We start from the raw sequence: 16,580 nt of genomic DNA, 5'->3' as shown, positions 1-16,580 counted from the left end.
ACCGGTCTTGTTTGTTGATTGTTTTTGCACAAAGAAAAAAACTTTGGATTAATCTTAGTGGCAGTATAACAAAAAAAAACTCAGCCTTGATCTACCAGGTTAATGCCAAGAAAGGGATCCCATTATAAAAAAACCTTTTCCATATTCTCACATTTAAGTAATATTATTATAAAAAAATTAAAAAAAAACAAAACTTAATTATCTTTAAATGTTAAGTCTATTATTTTTTCCAAATTTTAAACAAAATTAATCAGTAAATAATAATCAATAACAAGTAACAAACATTGTAAAACTTAAAAAAAAAAATTTATTCGTTAACATATTTACCAAACATAACCAAAAACTTTATATTTTATTACTGTAGATTTCAAAGCTACCTTTAGTTTCGAAATCATGTTTTTTTCTGCATCATCTGAAACGCTTTTGTTAAGAAGCAGTCTTTTTGCAAGGTGTTGCTTATAATATCGTTCAAAAACATCCTATAACATTCAATAATTTCAAAAAAACAATATTTACATTACTATATAAAATTAATACCAATATTATAATACTAATAAAAATATAATTTTGAATGAACCAAAAAACTTTTTCATAGTACCTTGCAAATAGACACCTTATTACTTGTTAATATTTTGTATAATTTATTTAATATGATTTTTTATAAATAAAAAATTATTTTTTAATTTTATACATATTTAAAAACTTTATACATTAGAAAACGCTTTTTAAATAAAGATTGTCATAATGCTCAGTGTTATACACATTACTTGTGAAATTCTTGTAAACATTACTCAAATTGTATGCATGAATTAAAAATTTTTTCCCTGTAAAAAAAAACATTGTTTTTTACTAATAACTTTATCAAAGTAGTTAAGTTTCTGCCGACATGAGATACTCATATAGTCATATAGTCATACTAAAAAACTTTACTTTCTACTTTGTATCTTCAAAATACCAATTTTGCTATAAATTTTGAACTTTTCAGTAATTTCCCAGTGGGTACAAGACATGTTTTAGACATTTAAAAAAATGTATTAACACGCTTAAATACATATTTTAGACATTTTAAACAATTCTTGTGCCCACTTAACATATTTCTGTTGTAGCAGTATAAACAAATACAGCAGTTATGTGTATTTGACATCTAAGAACTTACATTTTATGTAGCAAAAAAATTGGGAATATTTATACAAGTAAATTATTTTATTGAAACTTTATTTATAGTTTTAACTAAAAAAATGTATAAACATAAATATACCTAAATAGCAAATAGCATAGTAATACACTATAGTGAGATTACTATAGTAACACTACACTGTAAGGTTTACTGAATTTAACTACAACTATTTTTAGTGATTTAACATTTTGCATTTTCAGCCTTTAATAATATTCTCTAATCGAAATTTTAGTGAAATTTGAGATTATTTTAAAAGACATGAAAATTTTTTGAACAAAGTATTTTTGTAAAATGTATAGTTTTATATAGATAATTTTTTAACAAAAAAACTATATTTGTATTTTAACTGATGATTGCAATAGCATGAAGCTTAAAGTTGTGAAAATCACATAGTTTTATATATATATATATATAAATATATATATATATATATATATATATATATATATATATATATATATATATAAATATATATATATATATATATATAAATATATATATATATATATATATATATATATATATATATATATATATATATATATATATATATATATATATATATATATATATATATATATATATATATATATATATATATATATATATATATATATATATATATATATATACAAAAACTGTTTCCTGATTATAAATTATTTACTTTTCTTAAAATCTAAACTTTTAGATTGATAATTTAAAAATATATATGTTTGTATTACTCCAAATTACTCTAATGTATCCACATATTAATTTAAAATTAATATGTAATTTATCATCAACACCACTAAAAAAAATAAAATGAAAAGGTCTCATTCCACTTCAACTTCAGTAAGTAAATGGTTTAAAATAGATAAGTTTTTTTACACAAGCGACAAAGAGAAAGATTTGTTTGATCTGCAACTCGGTATATTTATATATAGTACAAACTCTAGCTTTAGAACAGTTGAACATAAAGAGTTTAAAAAACTTATCAATATGCTTCATCCTGGTCACACTCTACCTAATAGAACTTAAATTGGTGAAGCATTATTTGATAAGGTTAACACAGAAGAAATTTAAAAAAGTAATGTATTGAATGGGAAAATTGTAGCAATGACTTTAGATGGATGGAGTAATTTGCATAACGAACCAATAATTTGTATTGCTGTAATTGCAAATAGTTCTAACATTTTAGTAGAAACAATTAATACTGGTTTAATATTGGCTAATTAACAAATAATTCTGGTCATTCCCATACTGGTGAATATCTTACACAAATGGCAACAGAAGCAATAGAACCTGTAACACTTAAATTTAGATGCACAGTAAAAAGTGTTGTGACTGACCATTGTCAGTGCAATAATGCAGCTAATATGAAATCAATGCAACAAATATTGTCATCTGAAGGAGATATAATAATAACTTATGGGTGTATTGCTTATGTGCTAAATCTTTTAGCAAATAATCTTAGCATTGAAAATGTGGACAAGCATGTTACACAGATACTAAAATATATATGAAATAATCATCAAGCTGGAGCAAATTATAGAGAAAGTGGAGGAAGAAAATTACCACTTTTACTGAAACACCCTGGAATTCTGCATGTGATTCACTTGAAAAATATGTCAATAACTGGAGCATCATTTTCACAATATTTTTAAAAAAAAAAGGACTTGGATTCCACAATCTGTAGAAAAGTATGTGACATACAGATAGAGTGAAATGCAGAATATTTGTTAAAAATATTAAAACCAATTGGAGTTGCTCTAGATAAGTTGTAAAGAGATTAAACAAAAATTTGACTAAACATAAGTTTAAACTAAAAAAACCATTGCTTTTTTGGTTTTTTTAAAAAACCCCATGGTTTTTATTTTTTTTTTCAAAAAAAAAATGGTTTTTTTGCAACCCTGACAGAATGAAAAACAATTGAACTAATCTATTTATCATCAATTGATAATTCATGATAAGTGATTTCTCTCTTTGAGAAAACAACCAAACTGAGCAGATAATTCTAACTACTACAGGATTGCATAAAAAACTATACTTGGCTAAATTTTTAAAATTTTAGCTAGCAGTCTCTGTACCTGTTCAAGCTGTTTAATCTGTAATCTTTCAAGCTTTTTAAAAGCTGTAAAAAGAATGTTTACATAAATTATGAGTTTCAATGCAGGCATTTTCTAATTGAATACAAATGCCAGATGTGTCCACCATGCAGTGAGAGCCATTCAGATAATTATATCTCAATGATCATTAGATCTGCCATGAAACTTTAAAGCTTCACATTTGCTAATGTTGAAATCCAACAAGATCATTCTTATATAAGAAGTACATCTATCACTAAGCACTTTAGTAATAATATCCAGTACATCCAGAAGATTGGTCACATATGATTTTAATTTCAAAAATTCATTCTGCTGTGGTGGTATTTATAAAAACTATTTTAAGTAAATGAATAAAAAATATTTTTTTTATTCATTTACTTAAAATAGTTTTTTAAAATAGTTAAAACATCTTATTGAATTTAGTAATTGAAAAGGAGGTTTTCTTATTTCTATATATAATTATATTTCTATATACAATTATATTTGTATATAAAGGGGCTATTCTAGATAGATTCGTTTTCGATAGCACCAACCGTATTTGGGTGTTGCCCAAATTAATACTTAGGTCATTAGGAAAGTTCGGAGAACTCCCCTATTAAAAAAAAAAAGAAGAGTTTTTTTAAATTTTATTTTATCAAATGTTCAAAATAATGTCCATCTATACAAAGTTGTATCCTTTCAAGCCATTTGTCAAACGTTTTTTTATACTCTTCTTGGGTATACTTTGAAGTAGCTTCGTTATGCGAGTTTTTTGATATTCGACATCAGTATTATCATCAAGATTTTTTTTTATCAAGTCGAATAGCCAATAATAAGATGGAGCTTTGGTTTAGACAATTTGTGACGGTTTCAGTCACATGGGGTCGAGCGTTATCATGGAGAAATTTGAAATTTTGAGTGCCTGTTTTAGGTCTTTGTTTATTTATTTCGCATATAAGAGGTTTTAAACAATCTTTTATATAATATTCGCTAGTAATGGTGTCTCCTTTTTCAACATAACTCAAATGAACAACACCTGTTGTTTTAAAGAAGATGTAGAACATGTTTTTTGACTGAAACCTGTCACATCTTACTATAGTTCTTGGACTTTCACCTTCACCGACCCAACTAGCATTAGCCGACTTGTGTCCAACTTGTCTCAAATAAAACCACAACTCACCCCTGTAATAATATCACATAGTCTCCATGGGCCGTTTCTGAAAAGGGCCCATGGAGACTAAATTTTCCTTAAATGCCTCAACTCTATTCTTGCGATTTTGATTGGTTAACTTGTGGGGTATCCAACGTGATGTTAGTTTTCTTTTTTTAAGTGCATTGTGAATGATTTTGTTGATTGTAAAACGATTAATCGATGTCAGGGCTTCAATTATATCATGTGTTGCATGCCGATTTTCTTCAATAATAGCTTGCACAGGTTCAATATTCTCAGCTGTATACGTGGTTCAAGGGTGCACTGAGCGAGGATCATTTTTAAGACTCTCTCTACCATCTTTAAATAAAGTAGCCCACTTGGCAACTGTACTATATTTTGGACCTTGGTTACCATGAACTAAAACCAACTCATCGGATATGGCTTGTGCTGAAACTCCAAGTAGAGCACGGGTTTTAATATATGCTCGATATTCAAATTTTTCCATTTTAAAATTTTTTTTTTTTTAACGTATATAATAAAATTTAAATAACTTTTTTAATAAACATTCAAAATATTTCAACAAGAACTTAAAATGTTCATAATTAAACACAGTTTAAAATGATATATAAATATTTAATTATTTCCTGTCTCATTGTATCTCTACAGATGAAGTTCTATGAACTTTCCTAACGACCTAAGTAATTAAGAACATTTTTTTAAAAATGTTTTTACAGCAAATATAGTTTTTTTTCCGCAAAAAAAAGCTGATTTTCTGCTAAAGTTCGCTGGAACGAGGGCGTACGACCGCCCTAACTTTTTTCCTAAAATAGGCCCTGATATATATATAATTTATTTATCTATATTTTTCCTTATTTTGCATGGTAATAAAAAATTCCACAAATAACACATACTTTCACAAACAACACATACATTCATAACACATACTTTAATAGACACAAAAAAAATATATACGTACTTTTACTCATGCGAATAACAAAATAACACAAAATGCATACTTTCTCTTGTAAATAACGAAACAGCACCATTGTTTTATCCAGCACTGTTTCAACATCCTGCTCAGATAACTATAACAAAAAATATTTTTTCTAACATAACAAAATAAACTTTTTATAAAATTTGTTTATATCTTCTAGTAAGAATAAGCAACATACTCCCTTGGATCCCTTTTTAAGCTTGTCATCAATAAACAGTGAAAGATATTCAGGTGATTTGGAATTTAAATTCAAAAAGTGTTCAAAGTCCTAAGCATATAAAAGATAAAACATTAAAAAATAAAACAACAATCTGTAAAAAAATACAGGTGATTACTTACAACACTTAAACAAGTAGAATTATCTAGAGACAAACTAAGGCAAAACAATATTAACAAACAAGCAAATACAAAATCAAATATACCCCAGATACAGTTTGTTTAAAGAGCACTACTTGGTTAAAGGACTTTTCTAAGAACATATTAAATCTTTCTTTGAGATCCAGTAATTTCTAAAGAAAAATCATCCACTGATTATAAAACATAACAATTCTTTAGAAACTAAAGATACAAATTTGTTATTCAGTAGAATTTTCTTAAATTTTTTCAATACTATATTTTTATTATTTCTCGCTTAGCCATGTACTTTGCTATAACGATTACTACCTATAATGTTAAAGCCATTCTCTTTCTTCCATTCCAATTAAACAGGTTAACCTATTGTTAGACATTCAAATCACTCCAGCTTCTGTTGCTAAAGTCATATCTCAATTAAACTCTTCTACGGCTTGTGGTTTAGACAACATTCCTGTCATAGTTTTACAAAATTGTTCTCCAGAACTCTCTTCAATTCTTTTTAAAGTATATAATAAGTGCTTGACTGAGTCTTGTTTTCCTGCCTGCTGGAAAATGGCATCTGTTGTTCCAATCATCAAAAACTACGGAAAACATTCTGATCTCTTCAACTATCGTCCAATCAGTCTTCTTTCTTTTATTAGCAAGATTTTTGATCAACAAATTTGTCACATCCCGTCTTTAATCAAATAACTTACTGTCAGACAATCAATACTGCTTTCGATTCTCTCACTCTACAGCTGACTGACAGCTAACTGCTGTGACTGAATGATTTTATTGTGCATTTGATGGAGGCGGAGAGGCTAACCGCTTCAAGTCATCCTTGAAGGCTAACACTTTTTTTATTTCCAGTAACTTCTGGGTTCTACTCTTGGCCCTGTTTTGTTTCTTATCAACATTAATGATCTTCCCGACAACCTTATATCTCAAGTAGCTCTTTTTGCTGATGCCTAAACTCTATACTCCTGTCTTGAAAAAAAAAGGTCTCTTCGATTGCAGCCGATCTTGAACCTGATCTCACTTCTGTAACAGATTAGGGCTCACAGCGGCTTGTAACTTTTAACTCCTACAAAACTAAGTTATTTACTGAAAACTATTGCAGTACTGTGGACTCAACTAATGCAGTACTGTGGACATTCCTATATTAATGAATGGCAACCCTCTCACTGAGTGCTCTTCTTTACCTTTTCTTGAATTATCGTTTACTACTAACCTTTCATGGAAACCATATATACAATCAATTTGCTAAATTCTGTTTCTATTCTAACATCTGTTAAGATTGCTTTACTTTATCGTGCTCATTATTTTTTCTCTCCTGATTCAGCAAAGTCTCACTCTTTTATTGTATCTGTTCCTGCATGCTCTAAAAACTTTTATTCATCTAGTTTTTTTCTCACACTTTAACTCTTTGAAACTCTCTCCTCTTCATGTTTTCCTGACTCATACAACCTTCAACTTTTTGAGTCTACTGTCAACCGTTTCCTTGCTCTATAACTCTATTCTTTTTTTTCTAGTAACTCCCAACTTAATATTGGTTGCTTGCAGCCTGGAAGTGAATGCAGTTTTATGATTTTTGTCAATAGTTTGCTTCAGCAATGTCTTGTAATGTCCAATGGTAATTTGCTAGCAAATGTGGAGTCAACTGGCTCTGATATCTTAATGGAGTCTTTTACTGTTTCCATCGCTAACAGCAACCATATTTTCAGGTAAGCAGGCCTAGTGTGAATGAAGAAAATGTATTTTCAACGACATATTAAAGCTCAAAGCCTTATAAGTAGATAACAGTTCCATGACAATACCTTTATGGCTGGAACGCTCGCTTCAAAATTGATAAGTAAAAGGTTCTAGGTTTCTAATGCTTACTAGAAAAAGTAGAAAATCTTTAATTGATTTAATATTAATTTAAAAAAATAACAATAATAAAAGCTTTAGAAAAAAATATTCAAAACCTTCCCATTTTGCTTTTCCCATACTTTTAAAATATCACTAAGTAACTGAAATATAAAATTTTGAAAATTTTTTGGAATTAGATATACTTCACTCCTTTTAAGGTATCTCAAAGTATATAAATTATTAAATTTCACAAATATTTTTATGTTGAAATGCCTATAATTGGTCAAAAATGAAACTAACTCAAATAGCTTGAAAATCAATTTAATGACCATAAATTTTTCTATAACAAAAAGACTATAACCGGTCAAACAAAATAGCTCAAGAACAGTAGGACATCTGAAAATTATTTCTACTTTTAAGAAATAGTTTTTTTTTGTAGTTCAACACAGTAGGTTGAAGTTTTTGTAGATCTAACTATGTGACACAATCTATTATGCCATTTTTATTGTTTCTGGTGTATCGACCATATCTGAACTTTGAGGTGATTCTGGTAGAGCCTCGTTACAAGACGCAACAAGACTGTAAAGGAGACCTGATGAAACCAAAGTAGATAAGGTGATCAAATAAAAATCAGCCTTCGGAATTAGGGTCGGCATTCAGCAATGGCAACCTAACTGTCAATCTCAAAGTGTTTGAGGTTGGCAAAAAATTGCCAACCTCGTTTTTATGTTTTATTGTAACCCCTTTGTGTCAAATTATTTTGCCGACTTTACTTTTCCTAGTTCCAAGAGTTGAAAGATAGATAACTAACTCGAAATTAGCAAGCACCTTCTTGTTACAAAATTTTGTTGATTAGTGTTATTTAAGATTATTCATCTTAGCAAAATAAATTAAACACAAAGTATCCTAGATTATCTTTTCATCATAGCCAAATGAATTATTACATAGTTGCCAATAACTTGCCTGTCACACCAATGAAATGCAAACTACTTTTATACTTGCCACTTATTCCACTTCTGTTATCTGTCAATCAAATATAAACAATATAGATAAACAATTTTTACCTCCCTATGCTTCTTAAAGCTTCTTAAAAATAAACGAACAAAAAAAACTAAGACATATTTAGAGCCAGTCCTAAAATTTCTGTTATTTGTATGGCCAAATGGCTTGTTAAAGCCACTTTATGAAATCTCATAAAGAATGATTTTTTATATCTGTTACAGTCAATTTTTTATACTTTAATTTAAAAAAGTAAAGTTGAAAATAATTGAAAAATAAATACCTGGATAAATATTATTGCATTCTTTCCTTCTGCTTCTTTTTCCTCTGATACAATAGCTCTTCCTTCTTCTCGCAAATAAATGCTCATTGCTTCACACATTGCTTTTAAACCATAGTTTACACGTTGAAACAACCTGCACATACAGCCAAGGTCTGGAAATAAGCAATATAACAGTTTCAAATTTTCAAAATTTATAATTTATATCAGAGTCGTATGATTAAAAACTTTAAATTATTTTATTGTAATTTTTTTTTATTGTAATTTAATCACTTCAAAATAAAAATTTTTTTTTACTTCAAATTACTTTTTTTATAATTCAATTCTTTTAAATGTTGCATAAAGAACATTGATAAACAAAACACAAATTCAAAATGAAGTTTAAGTCTTTTTTGTTTAAAAAACAAAACTTCAATTAACAAAAATAAACAATAACTTGCAGATAAACTCTATAAACTCTGGTTAAATCAAAACTTTACAATACTCAAAGCAATTATTACACAAAGCATAACAACATGATATTAGGATTCAATCAGTAGTATGACACTATGGTTTAATCAGCGATATGACACTAGGATTCAATTGAAGTTATGACACTATGGTTAACTTAGTATAATAGTGTTATATAAGAAATTAACCGTTGGTGTGTTTAATCAGTTGAATGACACTAGAATAGATGGTATCACTAACTGAATTTATTTTTAAAACTATGCTTACAAAAAAAAAATATTTAAATTAAATATTTAAATCAAAATATTTAAATTAAATATTACTGTTACGGTTTTTTTTTTTAATTTGTTCAATTTAACCTGATTAAATATATTAAAACTTTGGAGAATTAAAATTAAAAAACCAAAATAAAAAAATTCTAATTTCTACATCACAAATAATTAACTTTTACTTATTTTTTTGTTATAGTTATTAAGGTGCTCCAACAAAAACCTAATAGTCTTATCACAGAGCACCACAGATGAGCATTTAACCAGTAAGTTCGTGCCTACTTAATTAACATAAGACTATTTGACCAGAGCCAGCATCGAAACTTGAACCTTTTTTGATACTGTGCAAAAATATATCTACTGCCTCACAGCTACTTCACGACCAATGTAATATCATGACCAATGTAAAGCTTTAACTCAAGAGTAAATAAAGAGTAAAGAAAATTCCAGAGTAAATTCCAGACCAAACATGATATTTACTCTGGTTTTTCAAGATTTGTATTTTTTATGAGTAAAACATTAGCCAAATTCATCAGACGCGGTCCGCACACTTATATTTACGATGTAGTGAAAAAAATAAAGATGGTAGCTTCTCAGTTTGATAAAGTCTCAACAATTGTTCTACATCTTAATATTTATACTTTTTCTGGCTAGATTTTTAAAATGCTTTAATTGTATTGTGCTTCTGCTTTGTGCTTTGTAAAAGCTTTAAATCAAAAGATTCGAATGGTCTGCTCAAATACTATCGTTTACCAAGATCAGAAAGTGTACAAAAAACCTCTATGAAGTTGTTTATAACAAGTTTAAAATTCAGCAAAGAGAAAATTATAGTTATAAAAATTATAAAAGGAACCCTTCATATATACAAATTCAAAAATAAAATGTTTAAAATGTTAAAATTGCTTTTATCTCGAAAAAATTACAATGGCAAAAAACTTTAAGTTTTCTATAAATTTTCTTAATGATTTTAAATAACAAAACCAGATTGTCAAATTTGTCTTTTAACATAACAAAATTAGATTGTAAAACTTGATTTCAAGAAAATTTCAGTTCTTCATTATCTTTTAATCATATATTGAATTTACTGTTTCTTCAATAATTACTAATAAGGTATTATTTTGTTTAATTCAAAAATGTTTGATGTATTGCATCTGTACACTTAATCTGTAGCTGGCATTGAACATAAAATTGAAGAAAATTTTCTACTTGTTATTCATGGCCCAACACAACTAACACAATCTTGAGTTTTCTAGTCTAACAAACTTCTTGATGGATCTAATTTATCAGGGCTACAACCATATTTATTGTTGATTAGGCTATTGTTGTATAGGCATTTTTCAACTTTTGCTTTAGAAAGAAGTTTTCAAATAATTTACCTTTTTGAATATTTTATAAATGGCTTAGGTCTGGTGTAAAAAACATTCTAAAAAACATTCCAATATAACATAACTTTAAAAGTTTTCAAAAAAACCAAGTAAATTAGATAGTCAAGCAATTGTAACTTTATGTTGTCTGTAATCATGCTACTTTTTGTATTTTGTTCTATGCTTATGTAATTAATACCATATCATTTTGGAGCCATGCGGTTACTAAGATCAATATTTACAATACCAGCATTAAAAAGTTATCTATTAATGAGAAATATGCTATGCCTTTTAAAGCATCATATGTGCTTTGCACATCAGTATTTTCAGTGTTATTTCGAATGATATTAGTGACACTTTTGGTATCATTTTTAAAAGTGTTATTTTTTCTTCAAGTATTATTATAATTTGAATCTTCCGTGAGTTTATTAATATAGAAGTCAATATTTTCAATTTTAGTGCTATCTATGTGAAGTATAATTGGATCAAATAATGAGGTATTAAAACAAATATAATCTGATAAAACAAAGGCAGTTCTTTGTGAGTATTTATAATGTAAATGTTGACAGGCAAATGATTCGCATTCAAATTTCAATTTCATTTGTACAAAATAAACGTGTTACAACTATACAGCCATTTCTTAAAAGTGTTATTTCAATTTTTAAACAATGATACATCTGTTTAAAAATAGTTTAGTTCTGGAAATGTTGATATAGCAGTTGTCATATTTTTTTTTAGGAGTTAATTTTAAAAAATGATTTCACTTTGTAACTGTTCTGTGCAAGAAAGAGCCTAAATCTTTTCTTTTATAGTTTTCATTGTATTTAGTATTTTATCATTATTGTGTTTTAAAAAACACAAAAGTGAAAGTAAACACAAAAGTGAAAGTAAACCCAGTACACAACCTACTAGAACTAACAGGACAACTTTAATGTTCTATTTTAGGAATAAATCAATCAAAAATTAAAACAACTGATCTTAAATAGTCAATATATAATTTTATACTCAGATTTAATGCATGTAACATTGAACCAGGTAACTATTTTATTTTGCAACTTTATAGCATTTTTTATGTTTTTTCAAGAAGTCTGCTGTTCCGTTCCTTTTTATAGTCACGATACCTGTAAACGATATCTTCACTAATTTTCTTATCGTAAAACATCTTGTTTGATGACCATTCAGCTGTAATTTTTGGTATTTTAAGAGATACTTCATTAAAAATACATATTGCTATTTAATAACAATATTTAATAGCCTATTAGGCTTCCTTTTTTTCTTTTTAGCTTTAAAAAACGTAAATACATTTCCGTTTTCTTTCGCAATTCCTCGAAAGTATCTTTTTAATCATTTAGGTTTTTAATCATGATGAATTAAGAACTAATAGCAGCAGCAACAGTATTGCTTAGTTGACTTTTATTAATAACAAAGATACCATCTCCTTTTTTCCCTACATCAAATTGATTTCGAGACCAGGCCTCTGAAATGAATTTGGCTAATAAACTTGATTGTCAAGGCTTGTATTTTTTTTTCAGAAAAAAATAGACTTGATTGTCAAGGTTTGTATTTTTTTTGAGAAAAACATAGACTTGATTGTCAAGGTTTTTTTTTTTTTTTTTTTAAACATCTTCGCTTCAAGCAAGGCTGCAAGCAACCACTAATTAAAGTTGGAAGTTACTGGAAGAGAAAAGATGAAGATTGTAGAGCAAGATAACTTGGACAACTTATAGGATTGCAAATTATATGAATCAGGAAAACAAGATAAAGGAAGCGAATTCCAAAGAACTGATGTTCCAGGAAAAAAACTAGACAAATAAGCGTTTTTAGAGCAGTCACAGAAAAAGGATGAGAATTAATTGAATAATGAGTAACACGAGAATGAATTTTAGTAGATGGCACAAGAGACATTAGCTCTTTAGAGCAGTGCCCATTATAGTATTTGTAGAAAAGAGAAAGAGAAGCAACATTATGACAATGTGATAATGGTTGGTGGTTGGCTGCAAAGGCAGGTCCAACTATGTTTACAATGCATTTTTGCACCTTGTCTAAAAGAGAAAGGGCATCATAAGAAGGTCCGCCCCAGATATGGCAACAGTTTTCCATACAAGGCAGGATTTGAGATTTATAGAGATAAAGAATAGAATCCAAAGTAAGAAAGTGACGAGCTCGATAAAGAAATCAGTTGCAACCTTAGCAGATGCTAATTTTGCAACTGATTTGATATAATGGTTTCCAAGAAAGATTGGAAGTAAGCATTAATCCTAGAAGATGAAGACTAGATGACTCATCAAGTACACTGTTAATAAAAATAGGAAGATCTAAATTACTGGGATAACAATTGGCTGAAAAAAATTGAGTTTTATCTGTATTGAAGTTCACCAGCCACTGTGAGCCCCATGCTGTAGCAGAAGTGAGATCCTTTTCAAGCTCAAATGCCCTCTCCAAGCAATCAGAGAGTGTTGGTTTCTTATCACGACAAGAATAAATGGTAGTGTCGCCAGCAAACAATGCCATAGATGTGAGAACATCTGGAAGATCGTTAATGTAAATTAAAAAGAGTATAGGGCCAAGGATAGAACCTTGAGGAACTCCTGAAATTACAGAATATGAAGTTATTAGTGCTGTCCATCAAGGACAACTTTTATGCTACGATTGGAAAGGAAGGATTCAATAGTCTTAAAGATGTTGCCAGATACACCATAAGAAGAAAGCTTTTGGAGAAGACCAGCATGCCAAACTTTATCAAAAGCTTTTGAAATGTCAAGAGCGATGGCCTTAACCTCTCCCCTTTATTTAATGCACGATAAAACCTATCAGTTATTACTGTTAGCAAATCAGCTGTAGAACAAGAAGATCAAAATCCATATTGATGGTCAGAAAGTAAGTTATTAGATTCAAGATGAGAAATTAAGTGTTTGTTTATTAAAGATTCAAAAGTCTTGCTTATGATAGGATGCAGACTAATGAGACGGTAGTTAGACGAATCAGACCGCTCGCCAGAATTTTTGAAGATAGGGATAACAGATGCCGTTTTCCAGCAGGCTGGAAAACAAGACTCTGATAAGCACTTATTGAATAGTTTTGAGAGTATAGACGACAGCTCCGGAGAACACTTCTGCAAGACTATAACAGGTATGTTGTCTGAGCCACAAGCTGTAGAAGAGTGTAGGCAGGAAATCACTTTAAATACAGAAGCTGGAGTGATAGGAATGTCAAGCTATGGATCAACCTGTTTGTTAGCAATATCAGGTAGAACGCAACTAGTGGAATCAAGAGATGATATTAATGAAAAGTGCAAACAATTCAGCTTTGTCTGAAGGTGAGGTGACAAAGTCTGAACCATACAAGAGAGGTGGAATTAAAGATATGCCCTTATTATTGATATTATTAAAGATTCTCCAGAAGTCACAAGAGCCCAATTTTTGAGATGAGATACAAGATTTCATGACCTAAGAATAGCGGGCTTTGGCATTAGATAAAACCTTTTTTCAATCTAGCAGTAATAAACAGATGTCTGTTTTCAGGAGAATTGTTTTGCTGATAGGTATGAAAGTAACGGTTTCGATTGGCAATCGCAGAAGCACAGTGTAAGGAAAACCATGGAGGAGAGTGAGGCTTGACCTGGAATTGTCGAGAGGGAACAAAAGATTCCATGACAGCCTGAATCCACAAAATTATATAAGAAGCACGTTTGTCGACAGGAAGACAAAAGATTTCTACCCAAGGGCAATCACGAAGAAAATCATGGAAAGAACCCCAGTCAGTTTTAAGGTAAGGTAAGAGGTAAGATAATAGGGGGATTCAGGTGATGAAGAAGAATGAGATATTAGTTTTAGAGAGATCAAACTGTGATCAGAAGCACCTAAGGGTGAATGTGGAGAAACTGAGCACTGACTAGGATCAAAATTAAGACATCGAGTAGAGAAGGTAAATACTTCGGGTTGTCTGGAAAGTGAGTTTGAAAGTTGACTATTTGAGTTAGGAATTGAGAAAGACAAAAGTTGTGAGCTTTAATGCCTGCAGAATCACTGACACTAGACTCAAGCCATTTAGAGTGGTGAGCATTAAAGTCAGCGACAACAACTATATTAGCTGATGAACTATGCAAGAGATAAGACTCAACAGAAGAAAGGTTACTTCGAAAACCATGAATATTAGTGAATGATAGGTTTAGAGAACTTGGTGATGATGATGGTTTTTTGTGTTTTATAGTTTTTGGTACTTTATTCATTTTTAAATTTGATTGAAGAACTTGATTCAAACCACAGATATTACTCAGAACACTGTTTAATAGCCCAAGCAATTGCCTCATTACTATTAACCCTAAGCCATAACAAAGGGCCTTAAATGTGGCCTCCGCAATGCACACCAAAAGTACAAACAGGGACACCATCCATGTGCAACATGTTACTGTTAATATTTTGATATTTTTCAGCTGTTGATGGAATCAGCCTCTCTGAGAGCTACCACAGAGTTTGGGAAACCTGACTACTAGCCAGCATCAGAACCATAAAACTGAGTTTCAGACCTGTACCCTCATTAGGAGATAACAGAATGAGTTGCCTAGTCATAAAAACAGAGACACAAGCAAAACTTATGCATTGAGTCAAGAAGATCCAGCATTCAACATCCTAAACTGGAAACAATGTATTAAAAATACATCTGTGCCAGCCTAATAGATGAAGAAGGGGTGCAAGGCTGGTCAACAGATAGAATCTGTTTACCCCTTAAAGGTTTGTGTTTTTTGTGAGTAATACATGGACTATCATGAGTAATACATGGACTATCATACAATGAATGTTAAAAAAGATAATAGTTTAGATTTTGAAGCTTGTTTAAAATAACAACATTTTACTTACAATTATAAAATAATTAATAATAATTATAACACTTTAAATACCTCTTAAGACAAACATATAGGTTGTTCCTAATCATTTATGGATTTAGCCAAAAAATTATAGCATATAGAAACATAGTTCTCTCTACCTCATATTAAAGGGTTTTTGTTGGTGGATATAAATTAGATTCATCTCTCATAATTAGTTTCTTAACATACTATTTTATAAAATTTTAATAATTATCATAATTAATAATTAATTTTAATAATAATCATAATTAGTTTGTTGACATACTAGTCCTTAAACATTTTTTGAATGCAGATACAATAACTTTCCTATCTACTTTTATTTGTGTCTGCATAAGTTTAGTATAAAAACATTTAAAAAATAAAGTTAAAAAGTGACACTATATGACATGTATATATATATATGAGTATATATCATACATACTATGACATGTGTATGTATATATGAGTATATATCATACATATTATGACATATAGAATATTCAGAAACCAGCTCTAAGAAAAATGTTAAATCCTTTTAAACAATGTGATCTTTGTGAATACATCATGGCTATTATCTATATATATATATGGGCAATTCCATTTTTAACTTATGTTACAGGCGCAACAACTTTATCAAATATTTCCCTATTTAAACTGTAAATTAAACTTTTAGCTACTTTGTATGAAAGCTGTTAGTCTAAAGAACAAAATGAGCTAAAAAGTTTTGAGTCTGGCCAAAAAAGGACAAACTTATTACTAAAAATACCAATTAACTTACATTACAAGGAAAACAAGATAAAAAAA

General features: G+C 29.2%; 1 protein-coding gene across 1 annotated transcript in view; it reads right to left on the bottom strand.

The window, feature by feature from the left end:
• Positions 1-16,580, bottom strand: part of LOC100202538 (cullin-3) — a 49,225-nt gene that overhangs the window by 9,023 nt on the left and 23,622 nt on the right. Inside the window, exons 11-15 of the mRNA XM_065788050.1 lie at positions 8,854-9,005; positions 5,810-5,896; positions 5,566-5,655; positions 5,410-5,478; positions 378-479 (exon numbers count right to left, since the gene is read on the bottom strand). Of these exons, the coding sequence (XP_065644122.1) occupies positions 378-479; positions 5,410-5,478; positions 5,566-5,655; positions 5,810-5,896; positions 8,854-9,005 (500 nt within the window). The remainder of the gene's footprint in view (positions 1-377; positions 480-5,409; positions 5,479-5,565; positions 5,656-5,809; positions 5,897-8,853; positions 9,006-16,580) is intronic.

Source organism: Hydra vulgaris, chromosome 01 (assembly GCF_038396675.1).
Source record: "Hydra vulgaris chromosome 01, alternate assembly HydraT2T_AEP".
NCBI classification, from domain to species: Eukaryota; Metazoa; Cnidaria; class Hydrozoa; order Anthoathecata; family Hydridae; genus Hydra; species Hydra vulgaris.
Note: the sequence above shows the minus strand (reverse complement) of the source record. Positions and strands in the feature narration are given on the sequence as shown.